At 31.4% G+C, this 19,001-nt stretch overlaps 1 protein-coding gene across 1 annotated transcript in view; it reads left to right on the top strand.

Annotated features, from left to right (window-relative positions):
* The window catches only part of LOC129958172 (4-hydroxyphenylpyruvate dioxygenase-like protein), an 89,874-nt gene that overhangs the window by 54,766 nt on the left and 16,107 nt on the right, over positions 1 to 19,001 (top strand). The window contains exon 3 of the mRNA XM_056070417.1: positions 12,145 to 12,308. Coding sequence (XP_055926392.1) covers positions 12,145 to 12,308 — 164 coding nt within the window. The remainder of the gene's footprint in view (positions 1 to 12,144; positions 12,309 to 19,001) is intronic.

Genomic DNA, 19,001 nt, shown 5'->3' with positions numbered 1-19,001 from the left:
ATTTCAAAAACACCTTACCAGTTACAATTTGTCAAATTTACCAAAGACCGTCCACACCATCGACTTTCGAATGAGCTCTCATAAACCATATAAGTGTTTAATTTCAGGAAAAATTCGTTTGATGGCAATACAGCTCTCAAATAGGCATTGGTAAAAAAAAAAATACTTAAGAGGGGCCATTTTTTTATCCTCATTTTAAATTTCTGTTTACTCTCATACAGTCGCATAAGTTAAGAGCAAGAAAGAAAAGCTTAAAGTTAAGAACACTTTTACTAAGAACAGGTTGAAAGTACAGTAGGGGAAAAGTCATGACTTTTCACAAAGACATAAGTTTGTTTTCTTTTTGTATTTTTACATAACTTAAAACAATGCTTGCTTACAAACTTACAAAATTTAAAACAATGAAATGAATTTAAAGATGCCGCTGCTGAAATTGGTTTTCCTCACACCTAATACATACTCTAGCCCTTTCCCAAATGGACTCAACAGTTGTTTTTAGTGATAATTCACCTTTAAGTTTTAATATCATCTCATCCAGCTAATTTCGTAAGTCTTCTAAACTGGCAACTTCTGTGCGGTACACTTCTTGCTTGAGAAAACCTCAAACAGAGAAGTCCATTGGAGTCAGATCTGACGATGTAAGTAGCCAAATAATTGGCCTTCCTACGACCAATCAATCGTAGATAATGGTCATTTAGAAATCCTGAACTGCCGTTGAAGAATGTGCACAGGCCCCATATTGTTGCAGGATGATTTCCCATCGTTTGAGAGCAGAAATGACTTCAAGTAATCCTAGTAGATGACGTTTTGAAAATTCCAAATAAGTATTGCTTGTCAAATCATCCTGGAAAACATGTGGACCAATTAAGCAATCGCTTACCAAGCCAAACATTTAAGCTGAATCTTGTCTGGAAAGTAGAGTTTCGCGCTACAAGGGGATTTTATTATGCGTAATGATGCCAATTGTACAAATTGAAAATGCCACTCATCTGTCCAAAGCATAATTTTCATTAAATTTCTTACTTTGATATCTCTTTACAACTGCCGACAGCAAAATGTTGCCCACTTTTGGAAGTTTGAACTCCGTAATTTTTGTACTTGTGTGAAATGGTATGGGTGATACTTGTTTGAGTGAAAGATTTTCATCGCTGTACTTTGTGAAGTTCTAGCAAGTGTATGGGAACTCAAACTTGGATTCTCATCTGATATGTCGAATACACTTTCCTGAACGGTGACGGATTGGCGATTTTTACTTTTTTCAAATATCTTGCTTAACGAACCAGTCTTCCTGAAGCCCCATTCCGACGGCCAGTGCAAGTCTTGAGTCCAGCGCATTTTGCCCTCTTTCCTTTGTGGTTTTTGGAGGTTTTTTGATGTCTGTTCATTTTACCAATAGTTTGCGGGAGGATCCCGATAGACGTTCACAGACGAGAGTGGTCCTACAATGAGAAAGATAGCAAACTTATAACCATATCCGTAAAGGTAACGGGTCGTCGGAACGGGGCTTTAGCCTTAGGTGAAGTGTGGCAAATACAGCAGAGTTAGGTACCCAACGATTTGAGTAACGCAGACGATACTCTTCCTCGGCTCCCCGAGAGTTGACATTGCAAAATGAATATCTATGTACTCTTCGTTTGTAAAACGAAACATGCCCTTTCAGAAACAAGTAGTAATAGGCACAACAAAAGAATCGGTTGAACTGAAGCGACGTCCTGAAATGTTGAAACAATAACAGCAACAAGCATCTAAAAGGTTGACAAGCTATAGAGATAATCAATGGATTGTCTTGCTTTTAGTACGCTTATGTGAGATGAGGGTGCAAGTAGGTTACAACACATCTGCATATCCGAAAACATTCATAACAACGGATTTGCATACTTTCCATTTATTCGCAATTGTTTTAGCTTTTCGAATTTTTGTCGAATGACTTTTTCAATGAACACCAATATTTGTGTTGTATTCCTAATTCATTTCTCCTGAAATAAAACACTTACATGGTTTATAGTGGGCTCATTCGAAAGCCGATGGTATGGGCAAGTTTATGGTAAATTTGACAAATTGTAGCTTGTACGATGCTTTTGGAATTTAGAATTAAAACATTTTGGCGATATTTCGATTTTGAATTTCATCAACGTTTCGGCTCTTCTTACTCCACTTTAATCCACGTATTTCATGAAATTGGTGTCATTTGAAAGGATTTGGACTGTTTATTAAGATTACGTATTTACTTTACTTGAAAATGTGCCCAAAATTTTTTTAATTTGAATTTTTTTCACAATTTTGATCAAAATTATTGTATCCGCCATAACTTGCAAATGGTTGGCGATGAGGCTGGGTTTCTATAGTGTTTTATGATCCCCATGGGTTCTTCTACGACTCTCTTTCATTTGTTAGAATTGATGAAAATTGCCCTTTATATATATAGGATTTATTTTTGAAATCTGGCTCAGACCGAACTGGAAACTTTTCCTTCCAATCGAGATTATTGATAGTTTTATTAAACAGGTTTGCTTCAACATATAAAAGTATGGGCTCTAATCTGGCCACTTTCATAATTTATATGTATTCCAAATGGAAAAGATGTGAAAATGAAAATCACTTAATCTTAAAAACTGCTACATTCTTCCATTCAGATGAAACAATGAATGAATAACGCATTATTTTTACGTTTAGCAAATAATTTTAAATCAATTTTATGAATTAAAAATATTTGTGTGAGTATTTCGTTCATTACCGATCAGGATCAAACTGTCAATGACCAGTTCCAACCCAGATTACAGACTTTTCCCTTATGTAATTCACGCATGATATCCAATTCAATTTCTTGCAGATAATCATTATATTATAGAATAATGTTAAATATGAGAAATCTCAATTTCAATATAATATATTGTGCTCCTAATATTTCACGCATCTGTGATAGCTAGATTTCCAAACTAACTTTCTCATAGCACGTGAGGTTTGCTGCTAAAAGCCCATATGATATCGTAATTGCGCATGCCATTTAAATACAGGGTGATTCAAATTAAAGTATCCCTGTTTGGAATGCCCTGGCTGGAGAACCAGTCTACGTAACGCCTTCATATTTGGGGGATATACATTTCAGGCAAAGGGAAATTGATTGGTGCAATGAAAAAAATTAGTTCAAAAAACTGACTTTGATCGGTTTAAGGTAATGAATATGAAACCTGAGACCAACAATAAAGGACAGAGCAAGAAGGAAAATGTAATAAACTTTACTACACAACAAACTTTCGGTACTACAGAAATTTCAATGACAGTAACAAACGAAAGACAGCAAAAACAGTAAACAAAAGTTTTACGGATGGTTTTCGATGTGCCCACCTTTCTTCAGGATTAACATGTTACACCGTGTTATAACATGATTCACACTGGCATGTAACAGATCCGGTTTATTGTTGCCTACGCTCAAGAGGATCTAGTCCTTCAAATCCACCAGATTTCCTATGTTTCGTCGACAGACTTTATCTCTGAGGTAACCCTAAAACCAAAAATCACAAGGTCAGTTGAACGTGGATGACATCTTGTAGGAAATGCACAACTTATAATGCGATCCTCAGTAAAATGAGGTCGCAGCAATTTTCGAACCACACCTGCTATGTGAGGAGGAGAATCATCTCGTTGGAATATTGTTGCAGTGAAGCATCTGCGCTGCAGGAGTTCTGGAATGAGAAAAATTTGCCACATATCCCGATAACGTGCTGCGGTTATGGAAAAAGTTGTTGGTCCTTGCGGAATGATTTCTTTAAAGAAAATGGCCCAATCAAAAAGGTCGCAGTGAAGCCGATTCAAACAGTAACATGCGGTGAATGCAAGGGCATTTGTTGAACGCGGTGCGGTGAGGATTCGCAGTGAACCAGATAAGGCAGTTTTTTCATTGCTCCGCTCATGTAAAAGTGAGCCAATCGATGGATCTTATACGGATAGGCTTCGAGTGCTATCCGCATGCACCTCCAAACTATAGGGTGTGGCAACTCCAACTGCCTTGATACGGTACGAGCACTAAATGTACTTGCTATGTTCGAATTGGCTTGCTCAATGACAGAGGTTGAGACGTCTTCAATCAACTACGTTATCCTTGTTTTACGTCTATGGCCTGCTTTAACAGCAAAGCTGCCTTTTCCTCGACACGTTTACGATTCGTCGCAGAGCGCAAGACGTTATTGGACCCGTACACAAAGATTCCTGCCCTCGGTATAAGCGAAACGCTTTGGCAACGTTATTGTTGTTTTGGTAAAGTAACTTTAGTAGCAACGCACGCTCCGGCAGAGAGAGAACCATCATCGTGGCCTAAGAATGTTCGGAACCTGTATGTCCAGTTTTTTACGAACGACCTTTTGTTCGTCTATTACGCAAATTTTATTTTCCAGTGTAGCTCGCAATGTCAAATGTTCGAATTTTCATCTAGCTAGCGAAATTTGGGCATTAGTAATGCAATAACGTAGTTTATTACAGATATCTGGTATTCTCTCCTTTATCGTTGGTGTCATGTTTCATATGCATTACCTTAAATCGATCGCAGCGCCACATTTCACCTGGAGGCCTTTTTTTTAATTAATTTTTTTTATTGCACCAATAAATTTCCCAAGGCCTGAGATTTGTTTCCTCCAAATATGAAGGCGTTATGTATAATGATTCTCTCGTCAGGGCATCCCAAACAGGGATACTTTAATTCGAATCACCCTGTATAATTGTATGTTTGACACAGTGAACCTGTTCCTGTCATTAAATATCCTACTTTGCTCTACGAACCTGTATTTACATTTCATCCAACATTTTTTTAGTTAGACAAAAAAAAGACACGTTTTTTTTTTTTATAACTTATTACTCTTATAAAACGAAAAAGGAGAACAACTGTTGCATGAAATAGTATTAACACTCTCGATTTATTAAAAGCTCGAACGTTGAAATTTTGAAGGGAAGTTTTAAATCCACATTCAGTATACTAAGATATGAATCCAATGGATGTAAGAATTATTTAGTAAGAATTTTTCCATTTATTAGTTCATGGATTAATTAATTAACCTTCAGAAAATAAAAAGTACTCTAATATGTAAATTTAAATAAAACTTGTTAAACATTTTATGTAATTAAATAATGTCGATTAAATTTAATCCAAACTTATTCTGTTGACAACGAATAATTATAATGCAAATAGGAAATGCAATCTAAGAAAATCTATAAAATATGTATGAACTAATAAAAAAATGAAAAAATTATTATAGAACAAATACATTATATGCCGTAAAAAAATGTAAATTGAAAAAGTTTGAACAATAATTTCAAACTGTAAAAGAATTGCGATTAACATAATAAGTTGCAACTACAAGATACTCAATGGATTTTAAATTGGGTACTTACTACAAGAAGCACGCTTCGCAAGAGCTTGAATTGACTCCAGTATTGTCTTTTGAAATGTAATGCGTATATCCTAAATAAAAAATATCATAACAAACAATATCAATTACTATTAAAAATCACAAATGTATCACAATTTGTTTCAAAGATTATTTCTTCAAAAATTATTTTAAGTCCGTAGAATTTTATTACTTCATTCTTGAAACATAATTCATGAACAAGCCTTCAAAATGGAACACTGATCTAACTAATCAGATAATGATACAGGGTAAAAATATCACCTGTATTCAAGACAACCTTTTGAAAATATTTTGTATGCAATTTCTTAAGAACAGACGTGTGTGACTTTAGAAGACTTTTAGAAGTAATCCATCGGAATAGTCTACTATTAATATGGTCATTTCAATTTGTTAAAAAGAAACTTTCAAGAAGAATATTACTTGACATTTTATTCAAAGAAATTGGCGCAGGATCGATAAATCAAAATCGTCGCTTATTCGCCCTTGATTCATAACGGAAATTCAAAACTTAAAGGAGAAACATAATAATTGAAGTCTTTTTAAATTTAATTAAATTTACCGAAAATTATAATGGTTAATATACAATAGAATAAGGCATCATAAGCCTACTTAGAAAGTCATTTCTTTTTCTGCTTTATGTTTTCTACTTTTTCTACTTTATGTTATGCGTGCAAAATAAAACAAAAAACAAGTAAAGTAAGAAGTAAGTAAAACAAAAAACATCACTAAACAAATCCATTTTCCTTTATTTTCCTTGTTTCCCCCTTTCTTTTATAAAAATTAGTTTCCCTTTGGAGATATTTATGCAAAAACTGTAGTAAAGAACAAATTATAATTGATCTTATTTTAAAGTATAAAGGCACTTAAATTAATACGGTTAATATTTTAAAAAGTGTTGCTATTTTTCTTCCACACGAAACTGAGAAGAATAAGAAAAAATGTTATTTATGTTAAGAACAAAATTTTACGTTCTCGTAAATTTATTTCTTTTGATATTTAACCATTTATGAAAAATCCTAATACTCGAAAATGTAAACTGATAGTGAGTTTATTATCTTTACATTCAATGTATCTTTACCTGATTCCCGAGTTCAAGATGTATTTTCCATTTAATCTGGCGTGGCATTTGAAGTGTTGAGGATTTAAGTAAGCATTTCAGAATCGAAATACTATACAGAAAGATATCAAACAACATTAACTACAACAAGAAATCGACACCATTTGTCTGGTGGTTCAGTATAAAGAAATCCTCTTGGAATTTATTGTCCTGGTGATTCAGTCTTTGAGATCCAAGAAATAATTTTACCAGAGATCTAGTGTGTTAACCGTTACCAAGCACGATAATCCTCACTGTTAAATGTTTATGGCGATTGTTATTGGGTCAGGATTCGGTATTGAGATCCATTTCTAGCTCTGGAGTTCATTTCATTCTTCCAGAAGGTAAAAGAGCTATGGAATATTCGCCTTCTCTCTTTTGTACGTGTCTATAGATTCACTTCGAAATTTATAACGGATTGTTCTGGTTATAAGGAATTTCATTTCTATATTTATTCATTTTTCTTGTTTCCTCAATTTTGTCCTTTCAATTTAATACTTAGCGTTGCAGTGTTTTGCTCGAAGGACTACTTCTTGACTGCTAACGAGTATTGATATTTATTAAAAAAGAAAGTTCAGTTTCACTCTCGAATTTGAAATGATAGTTCTTGAAAAAATGTTTTCTTTGGAATAATTGAATTTTTCTTTCAAGTCTGGGAAAGAGATTTTCTAGTCATCTGGAATATTATCGGAAGTAAATTGACATCTTTTTCGTCAGAAATAATTTAAAGCGGTATTTAAAATAAATTTTTAAAAGGCCTTGTTTAGGCTTCCCTTTTAGTCCGAGGCCTATGGCGCATGCCCTGCATGTACAGTTTGAATTATTTTAAAAATATGAATGCTTTTACAAATAAACTTCACTAGACTAATTGTACTGTAGAAAGTTAAACGTATTGGAATTGTTGCAAATTACATTTAGTTATAAAAAATTTTTTTAGAAATTTTTCTTTAGTATGATAGTTTACTAATTCTCTGTATGGGAAATTATATATTCCAGAAAAATTAAATATAGATTTCGGAAAGGTCTCATGCGTATTTATTTGATATTAAGATATAAACAAACCTTTGTAAAAATGATGAAATAGCTACGATTAATTATGTTGTCGTTTTCAGGTTTCCCTAAATGAGTTCTCCCGCAATTTCTCGAAAAATTTGGAATTGTGTAATCGTTGGACACAGAAATAATTATTTAGTTTGTCCATTGATTTGTAGTGCTCTTCGTACATTAAAATGGAGAGTGAGATATAACTGAGATTTTCAGGATTCCGGATATTCTACTAATTTATTTTCAATAATTAAATGTAATAATACCATTTGTAGTCAAGTTGGAGATAAACGCGTCAGTGCAAAAAGCTAGAATGAACAGTTCCCTATCTGAAATGGACCCCAGTAACATGTTTCTATAATTAAGGACCGTCATAAATGAAAACATTTGATGGTATGAGTTATCGTGGCGGACAGACAGTATGTAGACCCGGTAAATGCATAATCTATCACGAATATCTTTACTTTGATGTGGATAGAAATTCAAATGCCCTTGTGGCAACTCGGATATCATCCTCATAATGTATTAGCCTTTCAACATTTCGTATTCTCTATAATAGTATTCTTGTAGGTTTAAAGGATGCCATTCATTTGAATATTAAAATGCAATTATAAAAAGATAATCTTCAGAGCATAAAATGTTGGCAAATTATTGCAGTAATATCATAGCAAAATATTAGAATTTAATTTTCTTGGAATATATGTAGAATGATGTTGAATTCACTACCAAAGACTATGTTATCGTAAATTGGGCATTTATATCAATAGTGTTCGAAACGAAACGAAAGAAAGTATCTTTATAGGGAGTTGTTTTTATATTATATAGCCGCTGAATAAAGCACACTTTTTCCTTGGTATATGCTAAGTTGTTGAACTGAAAGATGTGCTAAAAGGAATCTGAATGTGATGGGTTTCTTTGGTAGAGTCAAAAATTTCCTCCTGAAATGTGCAGGTATTACTTTCGATTGCTGCAACCAGAATTTTTAATTCCGTAATCAAGAATCAATTAATATCACTTGAAAAGAAAATGTTTGGTAAAACTCATAATTATGCGACTTGAAGTTTAGTAAAAATTCAGAAAATTAATTATTAATGAAGAAAAATTATTTAAGATCTTTTCCTGTCATTCTCTGTAACTCACAAGCTTTGAAATAAATTTTCCGGACAAAATAAATGTTTGATTTTAATGAGTTTACATGCAACAGTTTGAATTGAGTGATCTGTAACGAATAAAAAAAATAAGAAGAGGACTTTAGGAGAAATTTCAAAGCTTTGATTAAATTAAAAATATTCAATAGCATAATCATTTAATTACTGGAATCGAGAAGCGAAGCAGTGTAATTTTTACTCTGCTTTTTGTCAGATTAATTATTAATTTGCTTTCATTTAAAAGGGAAGCGATTGCAAATTTTTAAAACTGTTAACGTTTTTATGGAATAAAAAATTCTGAATACGAAATATGATTTTTTTTTTTCATTTTTCCTTTACTTGAGTAATTACTAATTATATTTTTAAATATTTTTGAAACCCGGAGAAAATCACTTACGTTTCAAAAGTGCACATTATATTAAGCTACTAGAACAAAATTAAATATTACATGTTTAACACGTAAATCAGTCTTCATAATTTTCCTTTTCCCTTAAAGTGAAACATTAAAAGCGTGAAGATATTTGTTGCCTGTGTCCTGCCATAGGGGTAGCGCGTCTTCCCCGAGATCTGGGCGTTCTGGGTTCGAGTCCCGGTTTGGGTATGGTTGTTCTTCCGTTGTTCTATCTATGAGATGTGTGAATGTGCCCTCCTGTAAAAAGGGGTTGTGCAAGCGAATGAGTGATGCGTGAGTGACAAAGTCGTACTCTTGGCCCGAGTTGGCGCTACTCTAAAAACTAGAGACGTTCTCCCACCGCTTAAATCGCTGTCTTCGTAACAGCGGGCTTGTCCATGGCAAGTGCCATAAGAAACAACAACAATGGATATTTGGTTTGTCAGAACTTGAGAGAGTAAGTAATAAAACCATGTAGAATTTATTATGTCATTGCTTATTAGTTTTAAAGAAATGAGATTTTTATGCGTTAAAATTCTCATAGCAATAAAATATTTAAAGTAGTCTATTCTTAGTGATCACTGCTTTTCTTAAAAAGAAATAAAAATGAAAAGCAGTCTATCTATCAAAAAAAAAAAAAAAATTCCAAACTTTGTAACCATTTATTTAATTTGGAGTTATATTTTCAGTAAACTGACACATTCTAAAAAAATGATATGTGTTCTAAAAAGAATCTTAAACATAAGGCGAGAAGAAGTAAACTATATTTTTATACTCACACCAGTTTTCCCTTTTTTAGACTTTTTTTACAAATGCACTTTTATTCAATTTGACTTATTCAATGTTTAAGAAATGGAGTTTTTTAATCTCCTTTTCATTTATTTCCTTACGTGCAATAACTTTCCAAATTCTTCCATTTCAGTGTTCATGATAACAATAATATTCCATTTTAATATTTTAAGGATTCAGTTGTCAGAGAATCGAATAATTTAGTATAATTTTAATTCTGTGCAAGTGCCGGCACTTGGTAGTACATTTGAGAAAATGCTGATGTTAGTATTGCATAATATTTATAATTTATATATTAATAAGTATAAAATAATTAAAATAAAAAAATTTATACTTTTCAGCAAGCACACTTATTAAAATATAATTTTAAAAGCTGCTTTGATTAAATATATTCGAGTATAAGTGGGTACCAATTTTTAAACATCATTGATTTATTCTAACTTTAAATGTTTCTGATAGTTATAATATTCTTGCTTTATACTGTCGTAATATATTATCATATTTAGAGGATTTTACCCTCCAAACTTCATATGAAATTTCTTGAAGCTAATCAAGATGTTAAGGGTAAAAATTAATTTATAAATATGTAGTCAGAAGTGCCATCTCACTAATATAAGTGGGCACTCTTTCTAAAATTTAGAAATAGTAAAGAAAAAAAAATATTTTAGCATTTAGAAAGGTTTTTTTTGTTATTTTGCAATATTTAAGTGCTTATTTCATTATTAAAAACTAAAAATTTCAATATTATTATTATTGCTGTTACTAAGAAGGACACTGACATGTACCTCAACAATTGACATGATACGTACCTCAACGACTGAGCCTCTTAGACCTCTCAACTGACTTAAAATAATATAGTTTTTTTAAATTTTATGCTGTGCTCCTTCACATAGCACACATCACATTCATCACATATGTACAGAAATATAATAACTAATTATTACTCCAGTAGCCACTGCGATTGTTGAAACATTTGGAGCAAGTGTAAGTAGTTACAAATGTAGGTCAAATTTTCATTGAAAAGTTAAACATATTGGCAAGCACTTTAAAAGATTTTTTCCAAGTTCAATTACATAACAAAAATATTTAAAATAAATTATGATAGTCTGAAAATAAAAAAATTAAGTTCAGTGTTCAAAAATAATGCATTAAAAAGGAACATAATACCTAATGTTTAAGGTTGAACAATATAAACAAGAAATTAAATTCAAACATTATTTGGAAAACTGCTTTTAACTATCATAAGACAACCTTCAATAAATTAATAACCTTTATAATAAATATAAATATGTCGCCTCATACACCCACGTCTATTGAATTTCTTAGTAGATGGGATAATCTTAATTATTTCAGAATCATTATGCGAATAAAATGCCTTCTTTTGATGGTCACTTTCAAACATGTCTCCCCTCTCCTCCAAAAAACAGAACTTTTAATTTATCCATCACACTTTCAATAACATTTCCAGAATATTCATCATTCATACATTAGACTGATAGCAATTACTACTGTAGTTCCATTTTTTTGTATTTTGAGGCCAGGTGTATGAATATTGTATAAAATAATGAATAGAATTATAATTCGTAAAAATGCCGTAACTTTTTCTTATTTAGAGCCATCTTTCACTCTCTTATTTTTCCAGTAACTATCTCTACATTTCAAACTTTCTTTTCCTTTAAAAATATGTTAGCAGGTTTTTAGGTAAATGGAATACGTTGACAGTGCGAGGTCCCCAGAAAATGTTTAGGACAACGCTCCATTTTTTTAACCCTGGAGGGCAGATCAGTAACAGTGTCTACGTCCTTTTTTGGGACGGTATTTTCAAAGCCCTTGAACCCAGACATTTTGCCTGCCTTCTAATATGGCACGTCTAATGGGGTGGATATCAAAATTTGATTTCCATTCATATTATGCCCCGGAATCAGACTTATGATTAATATGTTTCGCTTAAAATTTTAATTACGAATAAGACTGGCTTAGTCTTACTTGGGAATTAACAAAGACATATTTAAAAGATGAAACATTGATAATATAAAAGTTTTGATATTCTCTGCGTCATATTTGTAAATGATTTCATTACGGTGATATTCATTCCAACGTGCATTCATATCAGGTATAATCACCCTGCATCATAAGTATTTACTTTAAAATTTAAAGAATCAAAATGAATGAAGACATTCAAATATTAAATCCTTTCGTTTAAATTAGCTGCATTGTATTATTATGTTGCCATCCTTTGTATATATAGCATTAAAACCGAATCTAAACTTTTTTTAGCAATGACGATGGGAATAACGGCCTTATTATTTCGGATGGTGTTGGTTTGAGACTTAGAGCGATGGAGTATTGGAGATGTGCTGAAACTGGCCTATCTTACAAAAAGAAAGACTGTAATGAAAACGCTTTTATGTTAGTCGTGGTCGAAAGTCTGCAAGGGCAAAGTGAGTATTTTATTTATTTCATATGTTGAAATGTGATTTCTAATCAATGCTATTTAATATGAAATTGTCCATCATATATTTTAAAGCCAATAATCATCGTGACTCCATAACATTTGAAATTCATAGGGAAAAATGGAATAAGTTACAATTTATTTATGCCATACTAAAATTTAAATGCTTATATAGAAGGGATTACTCTATTTCATTTAAAATAGGTTATCTAGAGATGTTCTTGAATCACAAACTCATGGTAAAAGCGAAATCCAATATCTTCAAATTATCAAAGCGATCTCGAAGTACTTATGTTGCACCTCAGTTTAATATCCGATATAGGGCATTGAATTGAATTCTTAGAGGACAATATTATTGAACCCTATTTATGATTCTCTTTGACTAAAACTAAGGTATCCAACAGACTACAGCGAGCAATTTCATTACTTATTTGTTTAGTAGTTTTTGAATAAAGCTGGTTCAGATAGTGAATGAACCTTCTTTCCCCGATGCATGTGTTTAGTTCTGGCGCCAGTAAACCAAACCAAACCCCGATGCATGTACTTAATCCACTCGATCAAGCGCCAGGGTGCTTTAGTGGCAATGTCTTTGTTTCGGGACCGGGAGATTTAACGATCCTATTAAAAGAAGAATCACCTGCATGGGGACTTGGTGTGCATTGAATCTTATCTTGGGATCAAACGTCCTTCTGCTGGTGTAATGCGGAAATTCAAGAGGAGGTGCCGATTCATGTTTTGTTCTTGTCATTCAATAGCGGTTCCAAATTACGAGGTTCATCTCAGAATCGCCCTTGTGTTGCTTCGATACGGGCCGGGCCGTAAATATAACTAAAACATACAACAACAAAAAACCTAGATGACCGCTGGCCAAAAATGTTTATATACTCAACAATTTATGAATTAATTGAGAATACTGCTCTTATTGGGTTGATTTTCCTTTTTAATATGTATACACTTTGTATCTGAGACTATTTGAAACGTAATTTTTTTGTCACCATGTATCAGCCTTAGTGCAGAAACTCATTTTTTTAAGAAAAACAAAATACCACCTGAAGATCGTTTGAAAGTCATTTATCATTTTACAGAGATATTTATTAAGACAAACATTTGTTGGAAAATTTTAATTACGAATACAGATCTCGTTTTAACAATGTTTTTTTGAATCAGTTTTTAAATGTCATAATCGAAATCTCTCTTATTGACTTTGCAAGAAGAAACTGAAGTTACTTCTATGTTGTAGAGATCCATTTATTTGAGGTTCTTGAAATACTTGGACAGAAAAACACATTATCAATCAAGCCCTTATATATACTGGGATGATTCTGAGAGATCTGATTTTTCCTTCATATTGAAATAATCACTGCGGTAAACCACGTTTCACAATTTGCAACTCCTGCTTACAGCTTTATATTACTTCATTGTCACTATCAATAGTACCTACTCTGTCTAAGGACTCACTTTAGTTTTAGAAAGGTTTATTCACTAGAGGAAAAAGCAATTGTACCAAAGGCATTGATTTATCAACAAAATGTCCAATTTTATCTATGTTTTAGTTTCAACTGGAAACCAAAATTTTATTTAGTATAAAAAAGAAATAGGAAATCATCTTCAATTGAATTATTTAGTAGTTCTAAAGAATATTGCACCATTGTTACTTGAAATTATTTACTATTCTGTATTATTTAATTGCAATGATATTTTTGAACCTTCCAAGATACCCACAATTCCAAAGAAATCATCAGAATCTGTGAAGAAAGGGGATAAATTGCTTAGTGTAATGTACATCCAAAATATGATATTTTATGTTTTCTTATGATATTCCAAGATAATTGCAATTATTGTTTCGAGAAATATATTAAGCCTAGCAAACGCCTTGATATTTGAATTCTGCTTATAAATGAGTCAGAATTATTCTAAAAAGACACCACAGACTAAAATAAACGGAATGTACAGTTTTGGAAACTCTCAGAGTAAAGGTTTGTAAAGTTCCAGGATATTTGATCTGCATTTACATACTTATCAAATTTCTGTCAGAATGTCAAGAGTTGCAGGAAATAACTAAATTCAGTAGACACCAAGGAAATGATTGTCTACACAGTGCCCATTCGAGTAGCGAATTTTATGCTATTAGAGGTAGACATAGACATCCAATTTGAAAAATACTTTAAACGAATTATTTTTTATGTTAGTTGAGTCAATAAATGAATTGCTAAAAAAATTAAAAGATTTAAATTATTACATTGTCTCCTGGATCTATAAGTAAAATTTAATAAACTTTTTTGACACTCTAACATTAAAAATAAAAGCTCCGCGCTTCTGCAATCAAAACTGGCCAAGTTACGAAGTTTTTAATTTCGTTACTTTATGTCATTTTTTATCATTCCAATGGTAGGCTGATGATCGGTTTAAAATAATCAGATTAAAGATTTATGATTTGGTCTGTTTTCTCCCAGAAGACTAGAGTTTTTGCTTAAAAGTCAGCCAGTTTTATTTCACTAAATATGACTAATACGATCGGAGGACTGAATAAAAATTCAGACTTCATAATTTTTGTAGCAATTTTCACTAGCACCAAAAACATGAAAAATAATTGCTTATTCTGTTTAAAGATTTTGTTCAACTCAAAGTGTCTGCTTATACCTAACAATTTAGAAATTCGCAATTGAGAACAATTTGAGTGAATAAATAAAAATGAAATGACATAATGAATGTATTAATTTAATAGCATATAAATAATTAAACTCTTAAAATTTAGGCTGTTTATTTGAAACCTTTTGGAAAGATACTTAATTGAATACTATAAACAACTTTACCGGTAAAATCAATGTATCATAATTAGGGATTGCAATACCGGACCAAAATTTCAATACCGGTATTCGGTATTTTTTAAATCTTAATACCGGGATACCGGTTTTAATACCGGTATTGGAAATTTTAGAAAAAGAAAGAAAACACAGGTACTTCTTTGTTTTATTTGCCAGTTTTATTAAAAGGGTAAATATCACAAAAAAATAATTTGTAACTTATAAATTATAACAGTATATAAAGAATCACAAAAAAGTAAAGGAACAACATACTTATTTAAATCACAAAAAATTGTAAATATCACTTTTCAGTCTGTGGTACTAATACAAATTTTTGAAATGTGATCTTAAAAAACATAATGCATACATTGTACTGTCATTAAGCCTGAAAAGTAATTTTGTGCAAAAAATTACCAACTGTCGAAAACGCTCTTTCGGCATCTACGATAGTTAGTGGTATTGTTAGCAGTGTGCGATATACTTTTTCCAAGTATTTACCTCTAAATCCGTCATCTTCTAATAAATCGATTTCTTATCGGATGTTTTTGGATACAGCTGATTTCTGTTTTGTATTTTGGTTTGTTGAATTTTCTTATTTATCGCTAATTCTAATTTTTGTTCAAGAGACAATTCCTTTTCACTATCGGCATTAGTGTCATCATAATCTTCGATAATTGAACCGAATTCTTTTGAATGTGGATAGGTTTGTGGGTAAAAAATTCTAAGAAAATTTACTATAAACTTAATCAAATTGGTTAATTTCTTTTTTTCTTTTTCATTTTTAAAATCATTATAATTATTTAAATACCATAAGACATTTTTTATTTCGATATGCCTTTCTTCTATGCGATTTTTCAATGTAATATATAATCTTCAGATAGTGATGTGAGGTATTCTAGTGTGATGTATGCTGTTCGGAGTAAACGGTTCCAGCGTGTTTTAAAATCTAATATTAACATATATTCTGATTTATTTTCAGTTAGTATGTATTTTAGTAATATGTCATCTTTTATAGGGAAAGTTTAAGTATCTTAAAATTTTTTCGAATTTTATAAATTATAGGAAGCAATTCTTGATGGTTTAATATTTCATCCTCATTAGCAATATCTTCTTCAAAAATTACATTGTCATTATCTTCATTGTCAATATCACTCTCACTCTTACTCTCTTCAAAGTTGGACTCCGAAGTTTCTATATCCACAGTATTTAGATTCTTCTGTTCTTTATTTTTTTGGTATAATACATCTATTACTCGTAACTGAATTCCATGAGCATAGCACAATTGCTGATTTGCACCAATCAACTTTCCAACTTTTTTCATAACTGTTGCTTCATCAGTCATTATGGATAGAATTTCTTCTTTTAGAGATAATCCATGTTTCGCTAATTTAGATTTAAGCAATTAATTAAGCCATTAATTAGTTAATTAATTTTGCCCGTTAGGGAGACATAAAAACAAAAACGTATACTAACTTGCTATGTTGGCGATCCCTGAACATATAGTGGAGACAATTTAAAAAATTCTAGTAAATACCGAAAAACCGGTATTTAAACTTGTGAATACCGGTATTACAAAATTGTACAAATGGCTCAAAATACCGGTATTCGGTATCCCGGTATACCGGTATTGCAATCCCTAATCATAATATCATAAAAGAATATTTTACATATGTTTATATATACAAGTTTAGGTTGCATTTATTCATTACGTAAACGCAACATTTTTCGTAAACGCTAAGAGAGAAATTCCTTTCAATATTCTATAAATGTAGCTTATTTGCAACAATGAATATCGTTACGGAAAATCGTGATTATTAAAGCCTTTTTAAAGGCGTGTGTCCCTTAAGTACAACATGAAGAATGTAAAATGCAAGAATACAAATTTCTCAGTAACTCCGTGTGCCACCTACAGAACCAATCTTAATGAACAGAATATGATATTCAAAATTAAGAAAGAATACACATACAAATTAATGAATGAATGGAAACTGATTTCATTTAACAACTCTGTCAAAGAAAACTCGTAAAATCTTCCTACTGTATATCTGCTCTTCACTATTAATGCCCTAGTAAATGATAAATAAATTCATATATAATCTCAAAATGTTTTGCTGTGCTTCAGAGCATATCAGGTATAACAATCAATTGAAGAAATCAGCCAAAACAGCCTGAGAAAGAAGTGATCAAAAGCATCTGGACATTTTCAGACTTACATGTTTTTTCCCCCCCGAATTTTCTCAGAACGAATAGTTGAGCTGCATTTCAATTTTGATCATGTAAAAAATATACTTGAACTCACACTATTCAGAAAAGACTTAGTCACGAGATACAGAAATTGATGAAGAAGAAAATAATTTGGCCTTACCTCGTTTCACAAAAAGCTTATGATTGAATAGAACTTACATCAATGATTTTATTTGCTATTCACATGCATTTTTATAATAATAGCATGTGCATTCGGAAAGATTAAGTTTTTTTCAATCTAAATTTTTTCCAAGTATTTTGCTAATAACATGCAGGATTTTCTATCAAAATACACGAAACGTGCATATTAAATCACAATATACTAGGGTAGCATTACATAAAAATTTTAAATAAATAATTTGAATATTCGAGGAAAATATGAGTATTTATAGTAGCATATATTCTTTAAATTTCCAAATATGAAGCATGGCATTTTTTCTCTTTGTTTTTTTCTCCATAATTTTAAAAGCAGTTATCTAAAGAAATTCACATAGAAGTTTCGTTAAGTTTCAGAAAAATATCGATAGCTCAGCAAGCTGATTTTTCATGCGCTTTCAATGAGAAGCAAATGAATGAAGAATTTTCCCCCTAAATTGCTATTTTGAAAATTTTTAATGAATTATGGGAAAGTTTAAAATATACTAAATAGCCTTACAAACTTTTAAATGAATAACATAATTTAAAACCCAGTAAATTAGGCTCGTTTAACAAAAATTATTGGATAGCCTTCCTCAAAAAGTAGAGGATGCCCATGCAGTAAATTGTTGCCTTACTTCATACTAGAAAATGACACCTGCAGAATAAACAAAGCATATAGATAAAAAAAAAAGAGTGCCTGGATATTTTCATTATATAGTATATATCAATTAATACAAATATCGCGATAAATTTTACTCTTACATATGAAGCCTAATTCACTTCAATTAAATAACGCATTTAATTTTTAAGTATTCAAATATATTCAGAATATTTTGAATTTGTGTACAATTCAATATATTTCTTCGAAGATTCAAGTTGAAAATATCAATTTATGGAAAATCCCTTGTTATTTTACGTCTTTTGGAGAGCAACTGAAAATCGTCTTTCTGCAAGGCCGATATTTTTCGGCATCTTAAGGGTTTTAAACTGAACTTTTATAAAAGGAGCCCCTTTCAGGCTATCCCAAAAAGGAAACAAGCTTTTACTTGCATTTATCCCTTACTATTGTATCTAGACATAAATTTACAAATGCTTCATAAATAAAATGAGAAATTGCGTGAAAAATGTTTGGCTTTTGTGGAGGTTAATAATAAAATTCTAAATTTTTTTTTTTTATTTATACGATCCCATAGTGAATAAATTATTTCCCTTAAATTTATCAATTCAATTTCAGAGTTTCATGTTTCCCAACATATATTTGTTTCTAAATTTCGAGGGGAGCTTATCACAAATAGAAATGGAATGTAGAAGCAAGTGTTAATACAAATTCATAAATGAGTTCTCCTATATGTGACTTAAGATCCTTTAATAATAGTTATGTACCATTGCAGGGTGAACTGTATCATAGAAAACAAATCAGCAACACTTAAGCTAATGGCAGTTGATGGAAATTTTAGTTGCGTTCTACTTGAAAATAACAAATTTTCATTAAACGT

This window comes from Argiope bruennichi, chromosome X1 (genome assembly GCF_947563725.1).
Source record: "Argiope bruennichi chromosome X1, qqArgBrue1.1, whole genome shotgun sequence".
NCBI lineage: Eukaryota > Metazoa > Arthropoda > Arachnida > Araneae > Araneidae > Argiope > Argiope bruennichi.
This window is presented reverse-complemented; position numbering and strand designations above follow the sequence as displayed.